A 24841-nucleotide genomic window follows, 5' to 3' on the forward strand; every position below is an offset into this window, starting at 1 on the left:
TGGAGTATTTAGGTTTTCCAAGATGCACGTGGGAGCTCTTCTCAGTGGGTTTGGGAAGGATATCTCTTCATTCACTCATCTCTTCCAACAACTTAAGTGTTTGGGAATTGAAGGAGATTGGATATCAAGAGCTAAAACTGCTTCTTCTTGGTAGACTTCTTGGTTGCTCTGTGGTCTAACATATTTTATCAGAATCTAAAATACCTAATAAATGAGGACTTGGGAAAGAGGGTCACTTAATATACCGTTAAAGAGAAAAATGCATGTTGGTAATCATGTAAGAGTATCTAAAAAGAAGGAATATCATTATAGGCCATGGTTTCCAGTAAAACAATGCAAACAAATGGATTTCACCCTCATCCTAAAAACACCTAAAATAATAAATGAGGTTTGGGCTGAGCAGTGGGGAAAGGAATTTCAGAGTTTTCTGTTCTTTGAGGACTCCACGAAACAGGAACTTACTGGAAGTTTCAGTTAGAGAACTTCTGAGGTTCACCTAAATGCTACAGAGAGCAGTCTTAAGCCTTTTACCAGGAAGAACCCTGTTCTCTGCATGATGCAGCCCGGAGCTCTGCCTGCCAGCCTGTCCTCCTCCCTGGCTCTGACTCAGTAGAGGTGTACTGCAGTGATTTGTGGAACCTCTTGTGGAAAAGGAAGATACACTCAACCATGAATGTCAGAAGCTGAAATTAAATTTCAGAATTTATTATTGAAGCAAGTCGCCTTTTGCCCTATTAAAAATGCAGGTGAATTAGTGCAAGGGCTATGAAACCACTTAAAGCTCCCATAAACATGGTCTCTGAGGAAGAGGTGAAGGCAATGGAGACTCTCCTTGTCTTTTATGGTGGGGGCAGAGCAGCGCACCCACAGAGACTTAGGATGTGAGGTTACAATGCTCCAGGCTCCCTGAGGCTGAAAGCCACAGCAGGGGAAGAGCAATGATGAGCAAATTTGCCAGATGAAGTTTTGGTTCACTAACTCGGAATTTAGAATAATTCAGACAAGGTCTAAGCAGAGATTTACCCATACTTAGCAAGTCCTTTCTTCAGAAAAAGCACAAATTATTAGTATAAATCTCACAAAGGAAATGCTTAACGAACCAAAGAATCCAATTCAAGGATCCTTAACACTCTAGAAGTACTTATTAAATCCCACAAATAATTAATAAAACCCATTTAAATTTTTTCATTAGAGCAGATCCTTTGAGACCTTTTGATCAGTCACCACTCTGTCAGGATCTGTTGTTACACGTATCCTCATTCTTAGATCTTCAGCTCCCTGAGGCCCAGGACTATATATTCCCTTCAGTGCCTGCAAAGTGCTTGCACACAGTAGGTGCTCAAAAAATGCTGGTTTGGCTGAGGACATAGTCATGATATTAATTAATGATATTAATTACAGGATCTGTCTCACTTGAAGTATTTGGTAGGGGTATACTGCCTGGAGTTCATCTTTGTACGAACTTTGTATGATCAGAGGGAAGAAAGGATTTGTTGAACAAATAATTGTAAAACAAGATTATAAGGGTATGCTTATAATGTTTACTTGTCCATGTACACTCTTAAAGAAGAATAGACAAATAAACATCGCCAATGCCATATGAGGAGAGACCAGTACGCTTAATCTGGTGCTTTGATCTGGTCATTGTAAATCATTTTTATTTACTGATTAGAGGAAGATCTTTAAACTATGTGGCCCATTCATTTCTTTAGCTATAATTACTGGCTCAGACAGATCTTATCTCCACCTACATAATGCAGTTTTTTTTTTTTTTTACATATTGAATTTATTTTTTTTTTTATTTTTTTAATTTTTTTTAAATTTTTTGTTTATTGCAGTAACATTGGTTTATAACATTGTAAAAATTTCAGGTGTACATCATTGTACTTAATGCAGTTTTATTATACTTATAAAACGTAAACAATTTTATTTACCAAAGGCCTGTAATCAAGTCAAAACCTATTAAAGACACAATTAACTTTGAAGATGTAAGTGTGGGCAGGAGTCTAATTCACAGGTTGGCTGTTTCTTTCCCCTTGTGTGGGCACTAGGTGTTAGTCGTCCCTGGGCCATCGACACTGTGAGAATCCTTGTAACCCTGCCTGGCCCCCTAAGACCATGGAGACTCCCCTTCACAGTTAGACCCCTGCAGCTTTCTAGTCATAAAGGGCTGCCCTGTTGCTTTGTAAGAGAATAAACAGGCCAGACCACCCACCAGGACTGGAAGGCATACTTCTGTTTTGCTTTATTTTGGTCAGATTTGAACAGCAAATATTCCCAGGGGAAAGGCTCTGGCTGGTCTGAAGTGCTTGAGTAGGGAATTCTGTCATCCAATGGTGCCTCTATCTACCCTCGCCCTGGTCTGTGGCTCAGTGCATAAATCAAGTGAATGCCCATGTGGGGCCCCCCGAATGCTAATGAAGGACACCTGTACACCAAGGCAGGGAGCTAATTTGTATAATTTATTCCTGTGCAGCTTTAAAACCATGATGGCTGCTTTCTTTTCTCTTAACCATTTTAGATTTAATTCGACAGCAACAACCAGTGTTAAGGAGAGCACTACTTCTGATGCATCATCTTTGGATTCCTTTCTCAGTACAGTGGAGTGAAGTGTCCTTATTCCTGCCTGGTGCTGAGAGGTGTGTCAGGGGAGGGGGAACGCATGATTTCCGTTGCGTTTATGATCAACAAACTCTTATCCTGAGGATTGGAGTAGAGTTGAAGGATCTATCTCCTGAGCTTCTCTTTCAAGGACTTAACTATAAAAGCACCTTCTCCTTCAGAGGCCTTATCACCTTCCCACGCCCCTTGCAGCTGCGACAGCCTCTGTGTGCAGCCACTCCTTCCTGGCGGCATTTGTTGATTTATGCCTCTGAATTGGCCGAGGCGTCTCTGATGATTAGGCTGATGGTAATTATGGATGGCATATTTGCAGCATATTTATTCCTTTCCTCAGCTCACTTGGGTTCACACTGATTTTGTTTAGCCAACAATCTGACAGATTACCCTTGGTATTTTTTTCTTTCAATTGTACCTGTGCTTATCTCTCTGTCACAGATTACCTTAAGAACTTAGAGCGAGAGTTTCCTATTTCTCTTGACTGAGATCAGCTTTCTCTTGACATGGCCAAAAGTCCAGAGAAGGGTCTTGCTTCAAAGCTGTTCTGAATTCTGAATTCTGTAGCTATCAGAGGGAGGGCAGGTGGGTATCACCTAAAACCCTTCCACAGACTGTTTTTCTCAGTCTCCTTCCTCGTCTTCACAGTTCGCTCTCCTCGCCGGGTTAAGTGTGAACAGCTCCCTGTCAAGTTAGGTCTCCCATGGATTCTGATAACCCCTTCCACAGTCTCTTAGGGATGGATTTTATGCCAAATTTAGATCTTAAAAGGCAAACAAAGGAAACAAACGCAAGATTAAACTGATAGTTGACAGAAAAATCTGTTTTCCTGTGATTAGGGTGCATTTGGACACAGTAGATTATATTCTCGGTTGCATCTACTGGTAAACTCAAACATTTTCTTTTGTTGCTGTTATTTTGTTTTGTTACCTCTCCCCCTCCTGGCTAATTTTATTAAAATACACTCTATTTCATTTTGGACAAAAAATTCTGTTTCACGATATAGTCTATTTGCTGCTGGAGGAATTATGATGTCCCTAGCTGTGGGCACTCCTTTTACATTGGGGTCAATTGAAAGTCCCTGAATGTTGCACTTCTCTGGCTTGCTCCTGGTGCAGGAAAGCATTCATGTAGCAGGCTTGTGACTACTGTCCTTAGAAAGGCCTGCTTGCAAGGTTGGCCGTTGGCTGACATCTGGGACTGTGACTGGTAAATTGTCCCCTACACTAATACAAACCTTTCCCTAAACGATAAGAGTGTCTCACTGTACCAGTTTGAACTGTTTGTACAAACAATGTGGTTTATGCTGAAGACGGGCTTTCCTTATGGGAGTCTGGAATTTTGGTGCGTTCTAGGCAGAGGGTGCCTGCATGGCTAGCCCCCAGTACAGACCTTGGGCACAGAGTCTTTAATGAACTTCCCTGGTCAGCAACATCACACATGTTGCTGCATTTTTGTTGCTGGGGGAAGAGTGCTCTCCGGGTGACCCCTCAAGGGAGAGAGAGAGAGAGGGAGCATAAGGAAGGCTGGACGTGGATTCCTTCAGACTCTGCCTGCATTTTTTTCCCCTTATGATCCCACTGTGCACCCTTACTACATCACTGTAATAAATCTTGGCTGTGAGTACAACTATATTCTGTGCTCCAGAGTCCTAGCAAACTTCTGAATGTGGGGTAGTCTTGGGGACCCCTAAACACCCCCCTCATTAGTGCCTATGAGATTCCAGAAATACCTTTCGATGGCATTATCCTCAAAGACGCCAATCTGATCCCTAACTTTCTTGGTTTCTCATGTGTAACCATGCATCTTTCAGTTTAGATTTTCCTGAAGAACTAATGTATATACCTTATTTATGATTATTCTTTTACTCCCCTAAAAGAGATTGCTCTACTCTATTAAATTTGTTCTTTTGTGACATAATCTTTAAAGTAATTTTGCAGTCAAAATCCATGTCAACCTAACATCAACAGTAGCTGACAAGCTCTAGCATTACCAGCAAGTAGGATTTAATGCTACATTTTAGAAGAATATATTTAGAAGAAATTCTGCAATTCTGCTAGAGTTAACAATATTGATGATCGGTCCCTCAAAAGCGTGCCTAGATATTTAACGAACTCTCTGTGTCGGTTAATTTTAGAATTAAGCCTTATCTACATGCAAAGTGAAATAAGTCAGAGGGAGAAGGTCGAATACCGTATGATTTCCCTCATTAAGTAGTAGATAATAACAACAACAAACAAACACATAGAGACAGAGATTGGATTGGTGGTTACCAGAGGGGAAGGGGGGAGGGAGGGAGGAGGGCGAAAGGGATAATTCGGCACAAGTGTGTGGTGATGGGTTGTAGTTAGTATTTGGGTGGTGAACATGATGTAATCTATGCAGAAATAGAAGTATAATGATGTACACCTGAAATTTATACAATGTTACAAACCAATGTTACTGCAATAAACAAAAAATTAAAAAAAAAGCCTTATCTAGATATTTTTGGATGATAAGAATTAATGAGATAATGTTGACATGGTCTTGAATTTTTGTCTTGTTCAAAAACATGTCTTTATTTTTTCTTAAAGATGCTCTGAGGCAGCTTCATGCTTATGCATTACAGTCTGAGTAAAATGCACAGGCTGGTCAGTAGTGCTGTTCCAACTGCTCGCTGTAAACGAGCACCCAGCGTGGTGGACGCTGCAAGTATGGACCAAATAGTGATTCTACAAAAGAATGGAAAGCTCAGGACAGCCATGTGGTTCAGGTTAACTTTTTAAAGATTAACCTGTTAGAACAATAAGAACAAGGTTAACTCTACGAAAATCCTTTGGTATAGACAACAGTCAGGTCTTGCCATGGAGTGAGACACACCTTTAAAATAAGATATTTTTCAGAAGTGGTAGAAGCTCCCGGGTCAGTTGATATTGCTAATCCCTCAATGCTCCAGGGTGCAAGAAGTCGTTCTATTCCACGAGTTCAGATTCTTTACAAGTGACGTTTATCAGGATTGGGCCTGTGCTTATTGCTAATATTAATATTTTAAAATATTTTATTAGATCCAAGAATTAAGAGTGGGAATCCTGGATGAAATATTTCCTTGGGCATAGAGCCAGCCCTACAGAAACCTCTGAATGCTTCCCGGCCCTTAATGTGAGGACTTGCCAGCCCAAAAAGGGTGTGTAGGCTTTGGGGTATGTTCAAGGGCCTGGAAACATGAAGTATTTAAGGGCCTTTGAATGCAGATATTTCACTTGAACTCAGGACTATACTGCCCCGTTAAATAAGGAAGTGTTCAGTAAATTATTAAGTAACTTAAGCAAAAAGCATAATTTGAGAGTGAAAAGCACTATTTAGAATTTTTTTGGGGGGGTAGGGAATGGAGGGGTGAAAGTGAGAGTCGATGTTACCTAGATCAAAAATTGAGCTAATTATTCAGGTCAGCAGTCAGACCCTATTTCCCTAACCTGGACAGGATTATCTGCGCTGCTTTTCACTGATGTCTGTCAGTCTGTGTCAGTGTCTCTGTCACTCCCTGAGATTAATTTAAGGCCAGCTCGGGTTTCGATGCTCTTCATGTAATGACCACCCAGCAGTTTCTGATATACTGGAGTGATGCTGTCAGTGGGGCCTGAAACGGGCTGTTGGGAAATAACACCATTAAAGGCTTCTGAAGGCAAATCTATGAATGAAAATGCACTTGAAAGTCTTCCTCAACAGCATCTAGATACATAACATAAGAGAGAATCTTGGGAATAGCCCTAAATGCCACGGAAATGCAACCACTGCAGGAACTGAAGTTTACGTTTTAACCTTCACATCTGAAGATTGTTCTTGCTGGCCCCTCACCTCAGTAACGTATCCTACAGGACAGCCTGACGCACGCGCTGTTTTAGGAAATGACAAATTACTGTGGACTCAAATGAACAGAGGACTATCAGTCAAATTACGGAAGTCCAAATATATAAGTGTGGCTGGATCTCCCAGCACGCTCAGAGATGCCCTGAAAGGCCCTACACTGGCTATTTTAAACATTTCCTAACCACGGGAGCGAAAGAAAGAGCTCACACACATATAAACCTGGTGCTTACATATACGTATATGTGTATATATACCTATTGATCACTAAATATATATTTAGGTAGAATTAGAGAACTGATGTAGTTTTATAAATAAGCATAGGCATTTACAGTACTCAGAAAAAACAGAAGAAAGGGGAATCAAAAGGTGAAACGCACCATACTCCGGGACCTGCCCCGTCCCGCGCTTCAGCAGCAGCCTCACTCTTCTTCCTCCGGATTTGATGAGTTCTATCGCTCTGGCGTGTGTCATGTCTCTTGTGCTCTCCCCATTGATTTCAATGATTTGATCTCCGACCTGTTAATTACAGAAACGTTAAGTTAGCCAAAGATGGTTTTACTCAAGTTGCATTGCTAGCAGATTAGAAAAGCATCCATAGACTACCAGCTTCCAGGGAGCAGCTGAGCAATTTGATTGCAGCCTGCTGCTTCTCAGAAGAGGCTAATCCCTGGCTGTATCCTGAATCTGACCACCAAATTTTACAGAAATTAAAATATCAGACCATGGAGTTTGTGCTCATATGTCATTTATATTTAGCCAATATTTCAGAGGCTGTAGTTAAACTATTTAGCATTTTTTAAAAAAGTTAGGGAATATATTTGATACTACAATTCAAAATAAGCTGACACCTTTGCTTTGAATCAAGAAGTAAATATTTCAAGGGCTTTTCATTGAACACAGTGCCAGCTCTGGGCTTAGTGCACATCTAATTCAGCATGGTGGGTGAAATGATTGGTTTTTGGGCTTCTCTGAGAATTTTTGTTCTGCATCATTTAAATTTCCCTGGGTGCAGTTGTGATATTGCCTCTTTGTAAATAGTGGTTGGTTGATATTCAAGTTTGATGATGAGTTTTCTATCACAGTCTTTTGAATTAAAAATGAATTCCTCCATTCTCCTCACATGACTAATGCCCTTGCTAAATCTTTGCCATGCTCATACCTGACTGCCAGAAGCTGTTTGGTTAAATACCAATCCCTCTTGAATTGTCAGAAATGCCTGGGTTCCATAAGAAATTCCCATTTAGCCTTTGTGAATAGATATTTGGAATAAAAGAGGTTCAACCATGAGCACATCATGTAACTTCCACAGTACCATTACCGTCAGGAACCTTTGAATTAAAGTATGTTTCATTTCAGTGCAAGTCACTTAAGATAAATTAGCCAGGAAAAGCACAATGAGTTGCTTTGCAAAAATGCTATTTTGGTCGGGTCTCTTAAACAAAGCAGATCTCAGCCTAAACTCTATAATGCAGACAGAATTGCAAATAAACTCTCTATAGGAAAGCATGATTGAGGTGGGTGCTGCAGGCTGGGCAAGAACAGGAGAAAAAAGTTGCCATCACAATGGCGAGAGGGCATCAACATAAGACTCTCCCCACAAAGTGGAGGAAAGAACAGACACGTGTTCATTGTAGCAAGGAAGTGACATTTCTACCTAAAAAGGATTCTTTAAGAGGTAAGGATTCCAATGCAGTGAAGGTAAAGATTTCCCCCTTTGTGTACTCAGTGGCCTTTGGAAGTATGGTTGTTGGGCAGTGGAAGAGGTTGGCTTCACTGGCATGACTTCCACATTCCACAGAAGAATCACAAAAGATAGGACCAAACTAATTTCTTTTAGGGCCAATGTTTGCAACATTTTTCTTCAGGTGTCCTTAATTGTCTCCTTTCCCATAAGGCAACAGGCACAGCTTGAAGTTGAGTAGCTTGCTAGAGGCCACGTATCCAAGCCAGTGGCAGAAATGGGACCAATTATCCCTCTCCCAGCAGTCCCCACCCATGACTGACACTTAATGGCACAGTTAAACTGTAGAAGTAAAACAAAAGTTCCAATGAAGTTGTTATAGTAGAGAGAGTCTTCCTTCCTGGCTAGACTCTCTTCTGAGCTTCAGACTCATATCCCGTTGATTACTAAACCTCTTTATCTGGATGTCCAACAGGCAACTCCAACCCAACACCAGCAGACTAGGCTTCCCATTTTTCTCCCAAAGCAGTTTTTCCTCTTAATTCCTAATCCTGGTTAACAGTACCACCACTGACCCAAGCCAGAAACCTGGGGGTCATGCTGGGCTCCTAGCTCAATTCACACCTTTATCTGGATTACTCCAATACTCTCTTGTCACCTTCCCGTGAATATCTCTTCACTGTCACCAGTGTCATTCTTATAAGGGACATCTTCCCAAAGGCGTCATGCTGCCTGAGGCATCTAGGCCTTCCACATGCCACGGTTCTCGTTGTTTTCTCCTCCCCATAGCCCTGGTGCTTTCCCAATCTTCCTCAAGGCCCACCCATGTCTCTTCCTCCAGGATAACTTCCTAGACTCTGTCTTCTTCTCAAGCAGAAGTGTCCAATCCCTCTGTTCATTCATGACTGCACCCCACTCTGCTCTTTACCACACTTCATTACAGAGCTATCTTTCCCTGTCTTCCCTCCTAGACTTTGAGCTTCTTTATTCATCAAACAATTTCTGAAAACCTACTAAGTGCTAGACAGTCTACTAGGTAGATAAGACATAGAGATAAATGGCATAGTTTCTATTTACAAGTTTTTAGTCTAGTTGGAGAGAAAGTGGGTAAATAAGACAATTACTATTCACTATATCTTTGCTATGACAGAGGTATTCACAAAGTGCTAAAAGAACAGAAAGGAGGGGCATCTAACTTGGAATGGGTGAGGCTGGTAGTCAGGGAGAGCTTCCTGGAGGTGGTGACACCTCAACTGAATTTTGAAGTATCAGTAGGAGCTCCTTAGGTGAAGGAGGAGGAAAAGCATTTTAGGTAGAGAGAGCAGCATATGCAAAGACCCCAAGATTTCAGAGCATGCTATATATTTGGGGAACTGCCAGTAGTTTATTCTGCTGTAATAGTAGTTAATTCTACTCAGGAGATTGGGCTTTATTTTAAAGGCAACAACAGCAAGGCACTGAAAATTTTAAACAGGGTAAGCTGACCAGGGAAGCAGAGTGGTGTTTAGAAATCTCCCTGAGACATCAGTATGGAGAGTGGACTGGAGAGAAAGTGGGAGACTGAAGAAGGAAGCTGAAATTGTGAGGTTGTCACATTGTTTATCCAAGTGAGAAATTGAGAGGCTGTGGGGAAACAAATGATGGGGCAAAGGAGGGCAGGGACTGAGTCCCATTTCACTATGTATCTTGTATTGGGGGCACCGTACATACTTGTGAACGCATGAAGCATTTCCACGTGGCTCATCTTAAGAACTATGGGAGGAGGGGTTATAAGTGCTCTCGACCCAAAAATCAAACCTCAACTGCCACATCGCCTGAGGACACTTCTGTCTTGAGACTGACATTTCAACAAGAATCATGTAGGGGGCGATGGGCATCTGGTGGTGTGATAGAAACAGTCACATCGTTCGCACTCTGGTCACATACTTCAGTATGGCAACACTCAGAAAATTTGATGTTTTCATTCTCTTGTGTGTTTCTTATTTTCCCTTTTCCCTATTAAGAGCATATGAGAATCAAGGGAGAAAAAATTAGCATGGGAGAGAGAAGTGGTGGGTTGAAGGCTGTGTGGGAGGCTGTAAAGCAGAGGGGTTCAAGGGCTGCACAGGGGCTGGGCTGACGTCTCCTGTGTGGGAGTCTCAGGACTGGGGCTCCGTGAAGAGTTGGGAATGTTATTTTATTGAGTTCCCAGGAGCTTGAGCTGACCTCTTGGCCTGGCAGACTTCCATAGTTTCAGTTTTCCATGTAGGGCCCCCTCAGAGGGAGAAGAGAACAATTCTGATGCGGGCTGAATCGAGGGTCCTTAGCCCCTTGTCTAAGACTTTCTCCCAAGCCCCCTCCCATTCCAGGGTACCAGTGCAGGCAGCCTGCTGATTTCCTGCCTCATTGGGAGCAATGGAAGTTTGGGAATAGTCCCAGATCTTACTAAATTCAGAAAAAATTCTTTTGGTGGGGATGCTGGTCAGATAATGAGATAGGAATGCTGCCACCCTCATAGACTCTGAATCTTACAAGGTGTCCTGGGCGGACTGCAAAAGTGGGCCAACTCATTTGGACCTAGGGTCAGTGGTAACAAACTCTGTCCAGGCCCAGCCTCAAGACTCCTCTCTCTCCTTGTAAAATGACATAAATTGTAAAGAGGTTTCATTTTCATTCCAATATCAGTATTATGTATAGTCATTTTAAATGGAACTCCCTAAATAAAATTGGGATGTGAGTCCTTTCACCTTCATCCCCTCAGTACTGGATGTATAAGAAGATGGATTTGTCAGGGGAGAGCAGGTTCTGACCTCGTCTGACTTTGCTGCGGCTGCCAGGGGTGGCAGGCGAAGAACATCACTTTCCTACATCACATGTGAATCAACTGGGGGAATTAATCTGATAAAACCCGCGGAAAATTTGTAGCCCTTTGAGGGATGAGGAAAAAAAACCAGCCGTGACTCTGATATAGTCTTCTCTTTCCCTACTTTGCATCACAGAGCTATCTTCAACTGAGCTACACTACTAAAATGAAACTTCAAAGATCTCCTCCACTTGTTCTTAGAGAATTTTTAAAATATCAAGTTCTAGCTAGAACTGAGAGAGAGACAGAGAGACCAAAAGTTCAGGAATGTGAGTGTGTTGCTTTGTGTAGGTCAAGGAGATGTCAAATTTAGGAAACTAACCAAAGGACTTAAGATGAATTCTAGGCATTCATTTTTTTCCTGTGGAACAAACGCTTTTATCTGTGGTCCCCTTGGGGCAATTTACGACCTTACAGCAATGTCTTAGGGGTAAGGCGGAGAGAGCTTAAGATCGCCTCTCTTGGCACCGCCTAACAAGTTCTGCATTTCTACTCCTATTTTTCTGCTCAGACATCATGGCAGATTTTTCTTTAACACAACTATTACCAAATACTTGAACTTGTTTGGGGCTCTGTAGGTCAACATTTTTTCTCTTCTTATTGGAAGGCCAAGGCAAGTGCAGGTAATAGTTTCAAAATTTCTTAAGTGGTTAGTAGTTCAAGTTGTAAGAAAAAAATGTAAAGTCTGTACTGTATGCATTTTTGTGGCCAAGTCATATAGAAAGTATTTGATTTGGCTCAATGAAATCTTATAAGAACTAGATGAATCCTGGGTTTTCAAGGTAGTTCCCGCTTGAGTCTTACTTGGACGGCTCACAAACATGCTCAGCTGGTTGTAATCAGTTAAGTGTCCTCATACTACTGCTGGACCACAAGAGCTATTTCACATTATTATACATGACTGAAATGATCCTAGATTATAATTCGCTGTGAGGAATTGCACTCCTTTAGAATTTTACACCAACAAACAACGGATATCTCTATTCCTTATTTCATAGAAGGCTTAGGTGTAGACTACTTTTGTGGCTAATGATCTGAGGTCACAGATTAGCTCCATCAATTTCTTCACTTACCGGCTGCTTTCTCCCGCTGACTCTAGACCTCTCATGGGCAGGGAACATACCTATTGTCTTTGTGTCGTCTATACCTGTGTCCTCTATACAATTCCTGACAAGTAGGCCCTTGGTTAATCACAGCAGAGTAAATGACTGTTAGGTTTGCTTTTCAGTTATAGTAGCCGTCTTTATTCTCACAACATGGTGGGTTCAGCTTCAGTGCACCTTGGCGTACCTTAAAGCTTTCTTGAAATACTGCCGTAAGCACACCCAGCCAAACCATAAGAATTTCAATAGTACTTACAGGAGACCAAATGAGGTTTCAGTAATGGTGACCTACGAAAATTGTTAGACACAGGTAAAGTTATGGGAAACAAATGCTAAGGATTGAGAGAAAGAGGAATGGAGGCTGAGTCTGAATGAAATCATTAAGTGTCAGGGAAAATAATCAGAATTAGGGTCTTCGCTGCCGCCTGCCACAGGCATCATCATTAGGTGCTCTGATAACAGGACACCTGGGCCCTAATGGACCTGCTGGAGCAAAGGACAGGCTGATTTTCAACTTGATGGTGACCTTTACTATGTAACCTTTATTAGATATTATTTAATAATCATTACAGTAAAAATATTTTCCAAGAGCTTACACTGAGCGTTTTGGCTAACCTTCCCATTTCTTCCATCAGACTTATGATTAAATTAGATGGGATCCAGTTGCCTGTTATAGGACCTGGCTCTTGTTATAAACCGTTGTGCACGATTGCCTCAGCAAGGCACAGGAGCCCACCAAGTCAGCAGATTTTTCCAGAGAAAACTTCTAACCCAAATGGAAATTGAAACACATGTTTGAGAGCACCCAAACTCTGTGAATTTTATTTGCCTCAATTAATTTATATGTTGAAAACTGTCTGAGACTCTCTTTGTACTATGTTCTAGACAGTAATCACTTAGAAAACATCCCAACATCTCTCAAGAAACTTCATCTAAATGAAAGTGTGAAACAGCCCTCATGGATTTACAAAGTCCTTAATCAAGGTTATGCTTGAGCACACACCTGCTTGGAAGGGTCATGAATGTGAGAAGAACAAGTGGGGGAACAAGAAGTTATAGGCTGCTACAGAATTCTGATGGGTTATCACCTGATGCAGGTGGGGTACCTTATTCCACATTTTTATTATTTGTGTATTCACCTTTCAGAAAGATTTAGTCACAGCTCAAAAAATGTTCAGTCTTTGACTTGGGCGTACTACCCTGTGGCAGGGGTGGTGCCTTGGCTGGTCACTCAACTCAGGGGGCTGGCTCCGGTGGAGATTCATGGGGAGCTCTCCATTCAGGAGCGTCCATTTCTCATTCTTACTCTTAAAATCCCCTACATTAAAACATTGAAATGTATGTGAAATTTAACTATGATGCAGTGCCCAGTTGTGAAAGTCAACTCTGAATTACAGTTTGGTATCTTTCTCACCAAACTTTCCTTTTTTCCTTGTCAAATATTACCGGCACTAATCTCATACAGAGAATTTTTTTAGACTGCTTCTTGCTAAATCTCTCTACTCGTTTAGGGCTTTCAGCTGGTGTTGATGTTCCATTCTTCTAGTCCTCCCCTGCTCTGCTTTCCTCCCCTGCTCTATGCGTGCTTTCTGGGTGATCTCTTCTTACATTCTAAAGTATTTCTCTTTCTGGGCCTTTGCACATGCTGTTCCCTTTGTCTAGAATCTGCCCTCCACCATTCAAATAGCTGAATCCTACTCATCCCTTAGGACAAACCTCAGATACGACCACATCCAGGAAGCCTTCCGTGATCCCACCAGTCTGGGTTGAGTTCTTTCCTCAGCATTTCTTTACAAGTATTAACCTTTGGCAGTCACCACTTTGCAAGCTTTCCGAGGTCAGGGACTCAGCCACATGGGGAATACCCGTACATATTTGTTCAAAGGATGGATGAACGACTGAAAGAAGGAATTTTTCAGAAGCTGTCTTTTGACTCTATGCTCCTTATTGTTTACACCGAATTTAAATAAAACCTATGAACATTTTGAATTTGGTATCGTGATATAGGTCAACCAGGCCTGACCATGATCAAATAATATAAAGCATACGTAAGTGCCTTGTAAACTCTAGGCTATACAAATATAGTCTCTTATTATTAATTGTAGTAGTTATCATCATCATCACCATCATCGTAATGGTAGAGAAAAAAAATGAAACAGTGGTAAGCTTTTCACAACGAATCTAGGAGAGAAGCAGCTGAACTACTGAGGATATTGAATGGGGAAACGAGGCAGATGTTTTTTCTGAAAATGCCACTGAGAGGTTAAAAACAAAAAATCTTCTGTTGGTGTGGTAAGTACTGCCTTTTAGGAATTCTTACAGGACATTAACACTATTTTTCATTCTATTACTTTAGATAAATAGTTCTTAGAAAAAGAATCTCACTGAACGCTGGGCAGATAATTCAAACCCTAAGCTAAGACAGGGTAACTGCAAGTGTGGCGACGTACACGAAAGCAAGGAAAGAGATTTTAAAGATAAACTGGTCGAAGTGAAATATTTACTCTGAAGGAAAAAATAACCACAGCCATTGCATTTTCATATGCCAGTTTGACTGCTCAGGCAAGAAGAAGAGACTAGGGAAATATCTTAAAATTATCTGCCTGAGCAAGAATAGAAAGCTATCATTGGCAGCTCAGCTAGTGGCTCATGCGTTTGCTCAGAAATCACTTATGTTAGGTCATGAAGCCCTAGTTGATTGAAAAATAATCAAAAGGAAATCAAAGAGGAAACTTTTTTTTGTGGACTCTATGTAGGCTGTTACTTCGCTTCCTTGGGTGTAATTGATGGAAAATGAGGGATGGTTATTCTGCATACTTAGCTAATGAGATATACTTATTTTCCAGATGCAAGCATTAGGCTTTGTGCAATGACTGCGATATTGGCACAAGATAACAATTTCTTGTTTTCCTGAAGCCAACCTACTTGCATATCGCATTTACATTTACTTTGTGTGTGTGTCAGTAATAGACCTGACATGTTAACAGCATCAATTAGAGTGTGAAAAGGTATACGGAGATGGGTGGATTAGTCAGCCAGGATTCTGAAGATAATCTAATGATGGGACTATTTCAGAGGGGTAGGCAGGGTTAAGGAAACCAAAGAGGGCTGTTGAGGCACCAAAGGATAAGTATGGCAGATGCCATTACTACCTCCGGTCTGGTAGACCCTGAGGGAGGAAATGAAGTTACAGGGCCTAGTGAGGGCTGGAGCCACGAAAGAGGGGCTGCCTGACCAGAGATATAGTTGTGAGGGAGGAGCACTGTCAGGTTTGAGCACGGAGGCAGGGAGCAACAGGGGTAAGAAATACCCCAGCCTCTCTGTGGCAGACAGAATCATGTCCTGCAACAGACATCCACATCTAGTCCCTGGAATCTGTGAATATGTTACCTTACATGGCAAACAGGCTTTGCAGATACAATTAAGTTAAGGATCTTGTGATGGGAAGATTATCCTGCATTATCTGGGTGGGCCCAATGTAACCACGAGAGTCAAAGTCTGAGAAAGAGAAGATGGAAGGACAGAAGCAGAGGTCAGAGATGAGAGAAGATGCTCTGCTGCTGGCGTTGAAGATGGAGGAAGGGGCTACAAGTTGAGGAATGCAGGTGGTTCCAGAAGCTGGAAAAGGCAAGGAGATGGATTCTCTCCTAGAGGAAGGAACCAGCCCTGCTGACACAACAACTTGATTTTAACCCAGTGAAACTAATTTAGAATTCTGACCTCCACAACTGTAAGATAATAAATTTGTGTTGTATTAAGACACTAAGTTGGTGGTAATTTATTACAGCAGGAATAGAAAATTAATACACTTTCTCTCTTCCTGCCCTTCGATCTCCTGCTGTGCTTCTCATCGGCCAAATCCAACAGGAAACTAGAGGACAAGAGTTTGGGTGATGCTATGATGCAGACATGGTCCCCCAGGACACAGAATAGGGCAGAGAAGGAAAGAGAATGGATCTGGGAGGAAGAACAAAAGAAGCACCAACACTGGGGGAGGGGGGCGTGGTGAGTGGGTGGGTGTGGGATGGGGATAGATTTAAAACAATGAATGAGGGGCTGGCACTGTGGCGTAGCGGTTAAGTGCGCGTGCTCCGCTGCTGGTGGCCCGGGTTCGGATCCCGGGTGTGCACCGACACACCGCTTGTCAGGCCATGCTGTGGCGGCGTCCCATATAAAGTGGAGGAAGATCGGCACGGATGTTAGCTCAGGGCCAGTCTTCCCTTAGCAAAAAGAGGAGGATTGGCATGGATGTTAGCTCAGGGCTGATCTTGCTCGCGCGCGCGGGCGCGCGCACACACACACACACACACAATAAATAAATAAATAAATATTTAAAACAATGAATGAATATGACAGATGAGAGATGCTGTGGTCTGAATGCTTGTGTCTCCCCAAAATTCATATGTTGAGATCCTAACCCCAAGGTGGTGGTATTAGGAGGTGGGGCCTTTGAGAGGTGAATAGGACATGAGGGCAGAGCTCTCACGAATGGGATTAGAGCCCTTATAAAAGAGACCCCAGAGAGTGCCCTCACTCGCTTCCACCAAGTGAGGACAAAGCGAGAAGACGTCATCCATGAACCAGGAAGTGAGACCTCATCAGACACTGAATCTGCCAGTGCCTTGATCTTGGACTTCTAGCCCCCAGAACTGTGAGAAATAAATGTCTGTTGTTTGTCAGCTACCCAGTCTGTGGTATTTTGTTATAGCAGCCTGAACGGACTAAGACAAAGGCTTTAAGAAATAATTCAAGGACAAGACATAAAAATCAGATGGTGGTAACCTTGCCCATTTTGGAGAAGCTGTTTTTGGAAACCTTGTTTTAATATTTCATTTTTACACAGACAGTCTCTGAAGATATCATTATAGAAAGACAAGAGGCATCAGAGTTACTACTGGGTTGAATATGATTTTCAAAATTGCTAAAGATTTTGGAGTTGCCTTTGCCTCTAGTCAGCTTCCAAACCCCATCAGTTCTACTCCCTCTCTGCCTCCAGCAATTGCCTGTCATTTCCTATTTCTCTGGCCTCCATTCTCCGTTCACTAGTCCTCTCTTCTCCCTCTTCTCTTGGTCCATATGGTTGCCACAATCATCTGCTTTGGCCTCTCTCCTCTTCAAACACCTTCCTTCTGCCCCATGCTTCTTGAACTGAATCCAAACTCCTCGACACAGTGTGAAGACTGTCCAGGACCTCATCCCCCAACCTTCCAGCTCATCCCCGCCATTCTCCTGGGTTTAATCTACCGCTTCTCATTCCTCCACTCTTCATTGGGTTCTCCCATGCTGCATTTTTGCTCTTGCTCTCACCTCTGCTGGTGAGAGCTGGTAATCTTGCCATTCTCCCTGACTCCTCCAATCTCATATTGTAATCGTGCCCATTCTTCAAGGCTCCACTCAAACCCTCCATGAAGCCGTCTCTGGTCACTCCATGGGCAATATGACCTCCTTTCTCTCAGCGTCCACCGCACTTCAGTTACTCTTTTCTTACAGCACTTAACGCAACCCTGCCTCTGATTCTAGTTATTTGTGTGTTTATTCTCCCCACCACGATTTCTGCACCAACTGACTTACAAACTCCTAGAAAGAGGGATTGTATCTTTGTACCTTCTAGTAATAGCTAACACATTGCCTTAAAAATAATAGATAATAAAAATGTACTTGTAGCAGGGACAAAAATTATTACAGCGTAAGATATAAAATGACTAATGGAAGAAGGAGAGTCCTTGGTGGGCGCTTGAGAGAGAGGGGCCTCAGAGGTCAGACACTTTGAGGGCAGTTCTGTGCTTGCTCACGATTGTTTTTCCACTGTTGACTAAGGGGCCTAGCACAGGATAAGAGTTTCGTAAACACTTCTTAGATGAATGAATAAATGCTATCTACTTCATTTTGGCCAAGGCTAACCTTGAATTCCCTGAGAACAAGGGCTTAACAGAAGTCTCTAATACATGTTGCAATACGAAGAAGGTGAAAAAGTGTATAAACGTAAAAACAATACGATCTTCTACTTGCAGTGAGAAGTAAGCTTGGAAATGGCACTGCTTCACCAGGAGCCCACTGAAGAAGACGCAGCCACAAGGTGGAGGTATCGCTTCTTTTTGGCGTGACCATGCCTTTGCTGGCACAACTGGCTGAAGGCAGGCATATTAATTTTTGTGTTTCCTGAGTCCCGTGAGAAGCACTGGGAAATAAATTCATATGGGATTTATAATTATACTTCCCAGTGTACAGCTTGAGGGCAAAGATCACGTGTTACACTTCTACAATATTCTTTGTAGCACAGTACTGACGGGTGTGTGTGTGTGTGTGTGTGTGTGTGAGAGAGAGAGAGAGAGAGAACAAGAGAGAGAATGAGTGATTGATTGATTTTGGGCTAACGTAAATAAAAGAAGCAGTTGCTGATAATACACCCACTAAAGCATATGCAGGGCCATGGAGGGCAAGGAGCCATCTTATTAATCTTTTTATCTCTGGTTTCTATTATCCCTACTTTAAGGCAAGGACTCTGAGCTTCAGGAACAGGGATTTGTGAAAGGCCACATAGCTTATCAGCGGAGGTAACAAGACAAGACACAGGTTCTCTAATTCCCAAACCCAGAATTCCTTACTCTTTAAGAGGCTGCTTCAGCATTGTTGAGGAAGGGAGAAAGGCACAACAGTAGGTTTTTACTTAGTTCAGTGGTAAGTGTTTGAGATTTATTACTACCCTTTGGAATATTGCGTAAAAATACACACATAATCATGTGTCACAAACAGCTTTGAAGTCCAGATTCGTTTAAGCATGAGTAGAATGAGAAAGAAGGACTGATTAAAGTTGTAAAGAGAATACCTCTAATTGTGAATAAATCTAGTTAGTACTTTATGGGTCTGAACTTCCCTGATCACTTCAACTACTTTCTCCTTGAATAAATATTATTTTTGTAGTGTCAAAGTTTCAGATCAACAGAATAATGGATGTCCTTGTGCCCAATTTTAACATGCACAAGGAGTATGTATTCAAGACAGAAAAATTCATGTCTCTACCGTTGACTATCTTTGTTTGGTCATAATGAAAATACAGTCTTTTTAAAATAGCTCAATTTTAAGACAGCTCTCCAGAGGATCTTTACTCATTGCCACAATATTCAATTGTACTGGCAATGAATGTGTGGATTACAATAATTTTTCTATTGGTATGCTAACATTGAATAAATAGAAAGTTAGGGTAGCATTGTATCACTATCATTTTGATGCACAAAATAAACATTATCCACTTTATTTTCTTTTACTATTTAAAGCCACATATTAATTACTTAAATTTTACAACTAGGAATGTAGCCGAGTGCCTAAAAATCTTGTTTCTGTTCATGTTAATTCAGATTGTCCATCCATGCATGAGAACAGCTGAGCTATGAAATTGGGCAGCATGTTTTCTGGCAATAATGAGGAGATAATATTCCTTAGGAGTATTTAAGTGACATCACTATTGATAGGTTAATTGGAAATAAAAATGTAAAGCTTTCTTAAATCACTAGAATAAAAAGCCTCTGGTCTATTGTAGCTTTGCAATGCACTTTTTGAACTCTCCCCATTTTGCAGTTTAGGTTAATAACTGTCTGATTAATGTGACTGCGGCTGTTCTTGGAATTCCACACACATCCCATGGCAAGTCACCCATTTTCAAAAGGAGACTTTCCCACTTAGATCCCGATTCACAGTCAGATTGCTCCCTCTATCCTTCACCAGATTCTTGAAAAACGACTCCTGTATCCAAAGAAATGCACAGAATATTGGGTGGAGAAAAATGCAACTTGATGTGACGTCATGAGAGTTGACCGCTGTTGTGAATCTCATACATGAGACACCCTCCATCTTCAGAGCCCAGAGCACCACGTGCTGCTAGTTAATGAGTTTCCTAATTAATTATTTTGAAAAAGGCAGCTCAAGTGATGTTACTCTATCACGCATCCTAACTAGACTCCAATTATTTTCAGCTCTCTGTGTGAACATTTACACCTATGCTGCTACACATGCATTTAAATTTCTGTCTCTATACTAAGCTCTCAGTTAATTACCCAAGAGCTTATTACACAGTTGTGAACCACCCAGATGAAAAAGTTGACCCTTCAGAGTAACTAGCACTTATTGAACACGGTTTTATGCCAGATAGTTTCTAGGCATGTTAGAAGCATTACCTCATTTAATTCTCAAACAAACAAGCAAACACGCACTATGAATTAGAGAAAACAAAGAACAATTCAAATTAACTTTGGGAAGTGAAATTCTCATTCAAATTTTTTTTACATTGGGAGCTCATTAACTTATGAATAATGCATAGTGAGTGCCATTAGTACCAAGATATCAGGTTAATCTGTGCATGGTTAGTTAGCTTGAGCTGTTCCATGCCACTGACTGTACCCCTTAATTTGGGTTGGACAGGTACTTTTAATAGTTGCTGTGATTGGGCATTCAAGAATAACTTGGATCCACTTCATGATGCTTCCTCTGATCTTGTCTTCTACTTCCTTGAGTATTTTCTGGTTTTGTGTCCTTGGTTCCTGCCTTGGACTATGGCCCTTGTCATCTCTTCCATTCAGTTTCTTACACTTCCTAGTAATCTTTGGATATCTCTCAGTATGACCCCTCAAACCTGCCTGAGTTCACTATTATATTGCTACTTTTGGAGGCTGACCTCTCTTATATTGTCTCTGTACAGTCTTGCACTGTTTTTGTGTGATGCTGCCTAGTCATTTTACAAATATGGGCCACTTGTCACCAAAAGCACTGAGTGAATGGAAACTTTCAAATTCATCACCACTCTTAGAAAAACAATTCTGCAGGCTTGTCCTGATAGAGAATCCTTGTTTTCTAATCACCTTTATTTTCCAAGGATATCACATTGTTAATGTAACTTGTTTGATGGAAGTGTTTCCAGTCACTGAGGTATAAATGTGCAATTGATTAATTTTTCCAATAACTATTACCAGCTGTGCTCTGTTGACTTCCACCCCCTCCTGCTGGGTAGTATTCTAATTCCATTATTTTTCAACACTTTTAGCTATTAAAAAAGTATAGTGCAGTTAGCATTGCAACTTTACCTTCAGTTAAAAGCGCCCCCCTCCCACTGCAGACTAGGCTGAAGGCTTGAGCTACTTAAGAAGGGAAAGGATCTTGTTCTTCTCTTTCTCCAACCCCTCGCTCTTCTTCCTCATCTCTCCTGTCTGCTAGAGAAGCTCTGATGGCAGGGTAATGTAAGAGGGGCAACATTCACTTGAGAGAATAAGAGTTACTGGTGGCAAGTCTGTTCTCCCCTTTTTTTGCTGTTCTTTGTGCGGCAGATCTTAATTGCATGTTCACTTTGTGCCAGGGACTGTTCTCAGTGCTGGGGATATGATGGAAATCAAGGAAGACAAGATTTCTGACCTCAGGGAATTTAAATTCTGTGGACATCCAAATACTGCCTCTCTTCTGAGGATGCTTTGGGTCACTTTTTTGGAAGACCCAATGTGGAGTTTCCTCTCCATGTTGGGAGACACAGATAAGGTTGGCCTCTTCCTCTTCCATTCAGCACCTCTTTCCTCCACCATGAATAATACAACCTATAGTCTCTTTAAGCAGGGGTCCCTTTGGCCAGAAAATATCCCACCAGAAAGATGGCTTAAGCCTCAAATCACCTTCTGTAGTGTCCACTCAACCCATGGGAAATGGTGGGAGTGTAGGCTGCCCCAGAACTCCCTCTCTTTCCTTTCTATCATTCCTCTGTCTTTTTCTCCCTTCCCCAGCTCATTAGGGCCTCTATTGATTCAATAGCTTAGCCACTTTTAGATAAGAAACAATCATCAGTCTCCCATGGAGTGGAGGACAAGGATGGTTCAAGCATCCCCAACTTTGAAGGAGGAAAACAGAACAAGTCTAATACCTCTTTCCCTCAAGGGGCTGGGGTAGAGAGAAGGGATGGTTACAGCTTCACAAACTCCATTTTCTCCCAAAGAGAAACTCTTGCTTCTGTTCTGCATTGAAAGAGTGTAGGGAAGGACAAATCAGTAGGATTAGTTCTGTGAAATAGCAGCTCCCAGCAGACCCCCCAAGGAAGTGGCCAGCCTCACTATTGGTGATTCTCTAAATGGAATGTAGGGAACTTAAGTCTTTTATCCTCAGTTGTGGCCTGAGTCATGATTTCTTAGATAATTGGAAAGATCCAGGCTGAGATTTTCTATCATCATACCACATGCAGAGGAACAGCAGAATAAGAACAGGGAGCTGGATGAAGCTGGTGGATTATCTATTAATTTTACTTATTCATCCTCACTCTGGATAATTAAAAAGTGACTTCATTTTCATTTCTTCTTTAAGTCCTTACTAGCCAAGATTTTCTAAAAAAATGGGTTACTGAATGTGCATAATATGTGTTTTGTATTAGAACCTAATATGCCAGATCCTACTCTGACACATTTTGATTTTTTTATTGTGATTGTTTATATTAGATAATTTATGTTGTGAAGACATGAAGGACCCTGTGGAGGGAGACAGTGCAGCAATGTGACTAACAGCATGGGCTTTGGTGGGATCAGGAGCCCTGGGTGTGCATCTTATGACTAACACCATTTATTAACTCAGAGATGTTAGACAAGGCATTTAACCTCTGTAAGTCTCAGTTTCCTCATCTGAAAATGGGGATGATGATGGTGTCTATCTCATAGGTTGTTGAGAAGATCATATGGGAGATGTATGTAAACGTAACAGTGCCTGACACATGGTAAGCATGCAATAGATGTTACATTAAATTTTATTCAACAGGAGACTCTCAAACTCACTTTAAACTTGAATATATAAAATACTAATGATTGTGGTTATATTTGGGAGTGAAAGGTAGTGTTTGGAATTTTGGGCTTTCTGAGTTTAGAGTTTAGTAAACTATGGCCACAAACCAAATCCAGCCCACCACTTGTTTTTTTAAGTAACATGTTATTGGAACACAGTCATATGCATGCATTTACATATTGCCTATTGATGCTTTTGTACCACTACGGTAGAGCTGAGTAGCTGTGACAAAGACTGTACGGTCCACAAAGTCAAAGATATTTACTATCTGGCCCTTTATAGAAAAGGTCTGCTGACCCCTGCTGCAGAGCTTTAAATTTAGGAAAGACAACTTGTGCACTAATAGATCTGTGGGTAGCGTGCAGTTCACCCTTGACTTTTTGAGAACCCTTCTCAGATTAATAATTCTATGATGAAAAATTTCATTTGTTTTTGTTTAAATTATGTAATATTCAAAAATATTTAAGAGTTGAGTAATAAAGCATTCATCCTTGCACTAACCAACCAGATTTTAATTAGGTTAATATTGCGTGATATTTGCTTCAAACTGTTTTGCACAAAAAAGAAAATATTATAGACAGAGTTGGAGCCCCTGTATGCTTCCTGAATTCGTTCCCCTCCTTACAAAGGCAACCACTATTCTGTAGTTGATGCTTGTTCTTTTTTTTTTCTGCTTTTATGACTTTCACTTCATATGTACACATCCATAAATAATATATGATATTGCAAGTGTTTACACTTTGCATAAATAGCATTACATATTTGACTCTGTAACTTGGTTTTTTACTCAACATTATGTTGTTGGAATTTATTCATGTAGCAGATATAGTTCATTCATTTTAACTACTATATAATACTCCATTATATAAATATTCTTTAGTTTATTTTTTTGTTCTAACGACGCACGTTTAGGATCCCCCCCCAATATTTGCAATTAGAAACCATGCTGCAATAAACATTGTTGAATTGTCTCCTGGTATATACGAGCAAGGACGGGGTATACGCACAGCAGTGGAGTGATGATTTGTATGGTATATGCATCTTCAAATTTATTTGATGTTGCCAAATTGCTCTCCAAAGTGGCAGCACCAATTTACTTTATCACCAGTAGTGAATAGGAGTTCCCAGTTCCCTACATCTTTGCCAGTGTTTGGAATTGCTGGACTTTTAAACTTTTGCCAATCTGCTGGACGTGAAATGCTATCTTACTGCTTTTATTTGCTTTTTCCTGATGTTGAACCTCTTTGCAGATGTTTATTGGCCATTTGGATTTCTTTCATAAATTTCTTCATCATGTACTTTGTCCATTTTTTTTCCCTTGGGTTGTCTTTTTGTTATTAATTCATAAAAGTTCTTTACTATTTACATGTTCCAGATAGCATGCTTTTGTCTGTTTTATTATTGCAAATACATTCTCTTAATGTGAGGCTTGTCTTTTTACTTGGTTCATGGTGTTCTGTCACGGAGGTGCTTAAAATTTTAATGGAACACGTTTATCAGTAATATTCCTTTATGGCGGTTTGGGCTTTTTGGACTTGTATAAAAATATCCTTCCCAACTCAGATGAAATAAATATATTTTCCTATATTTTCTTCTAAAAGTTTTAATAGTTTTCCTTTTCACACTCGTTCTTTAATCTGCCTGCAGTTGATTTTTGCGTATGGTATGAAGTCGAGATTTATTTTTGTCTGTGTGGATAACCATTTGTTCTACACCAGTTATCTAGAATCTGTCCTTCACCCCTGATTTGTAATGGTGCCTCAACTGCACATTGAATCTCCATACCTGCTGGTCTTCTGGGCTCCCCCAGGGTCCTTTGGTCAACGTGGCCGCAGCAGCAACAGTATTCCCACTGTTTTGATTACTACAGCCCTACACAGAAATCGTGAAATCTTGTAGGACTGCAGTTTTCTAGAGTCTCACTCATACCCTCACTTTCAAATACAAATTCATTTT

At 41.1% G+C, this 24841-nt stretch overlaps 1 protein-coding gene across 1 annotated transcript in view; it reads right to left on the reverse strand.

Moving 5' to 3' along the window:
* MAGI2 (membrane associated guanylate kinase, WW and PDZ domain containing 2) overlaps positions 1-24841 on the reverse strand; it is a 978709-nt gene that overhangs the window by 50909 nt on the left and 902959 nt on the right. Inside the window, exon 20 of the mRNA XM_087434019.1 lies at positions 6840-6978. Within this exon, the coding sequence (XP_087290145.1) occupies positions 6840-6978 (139 nt within the window). The remainder of the gene's footprint in view (positions 1-6839; positions 6979-24841) is intronic.

The sequence above is a fragment of the Ceratotherium simum genome, chromosome 1 (assembly GCF_057802395.1).
Source record: "Ceratotherium simum simum isolate JZ-2026a chromosome 1, ASM5780239v1, whole genome shotgun sequence".
NCBI lineage: Eukaryota > Metazoa > Chordata > Mammalia > Perissodactyla > Rhinocerotidae > Ceratotherium > Ceratotherium simum.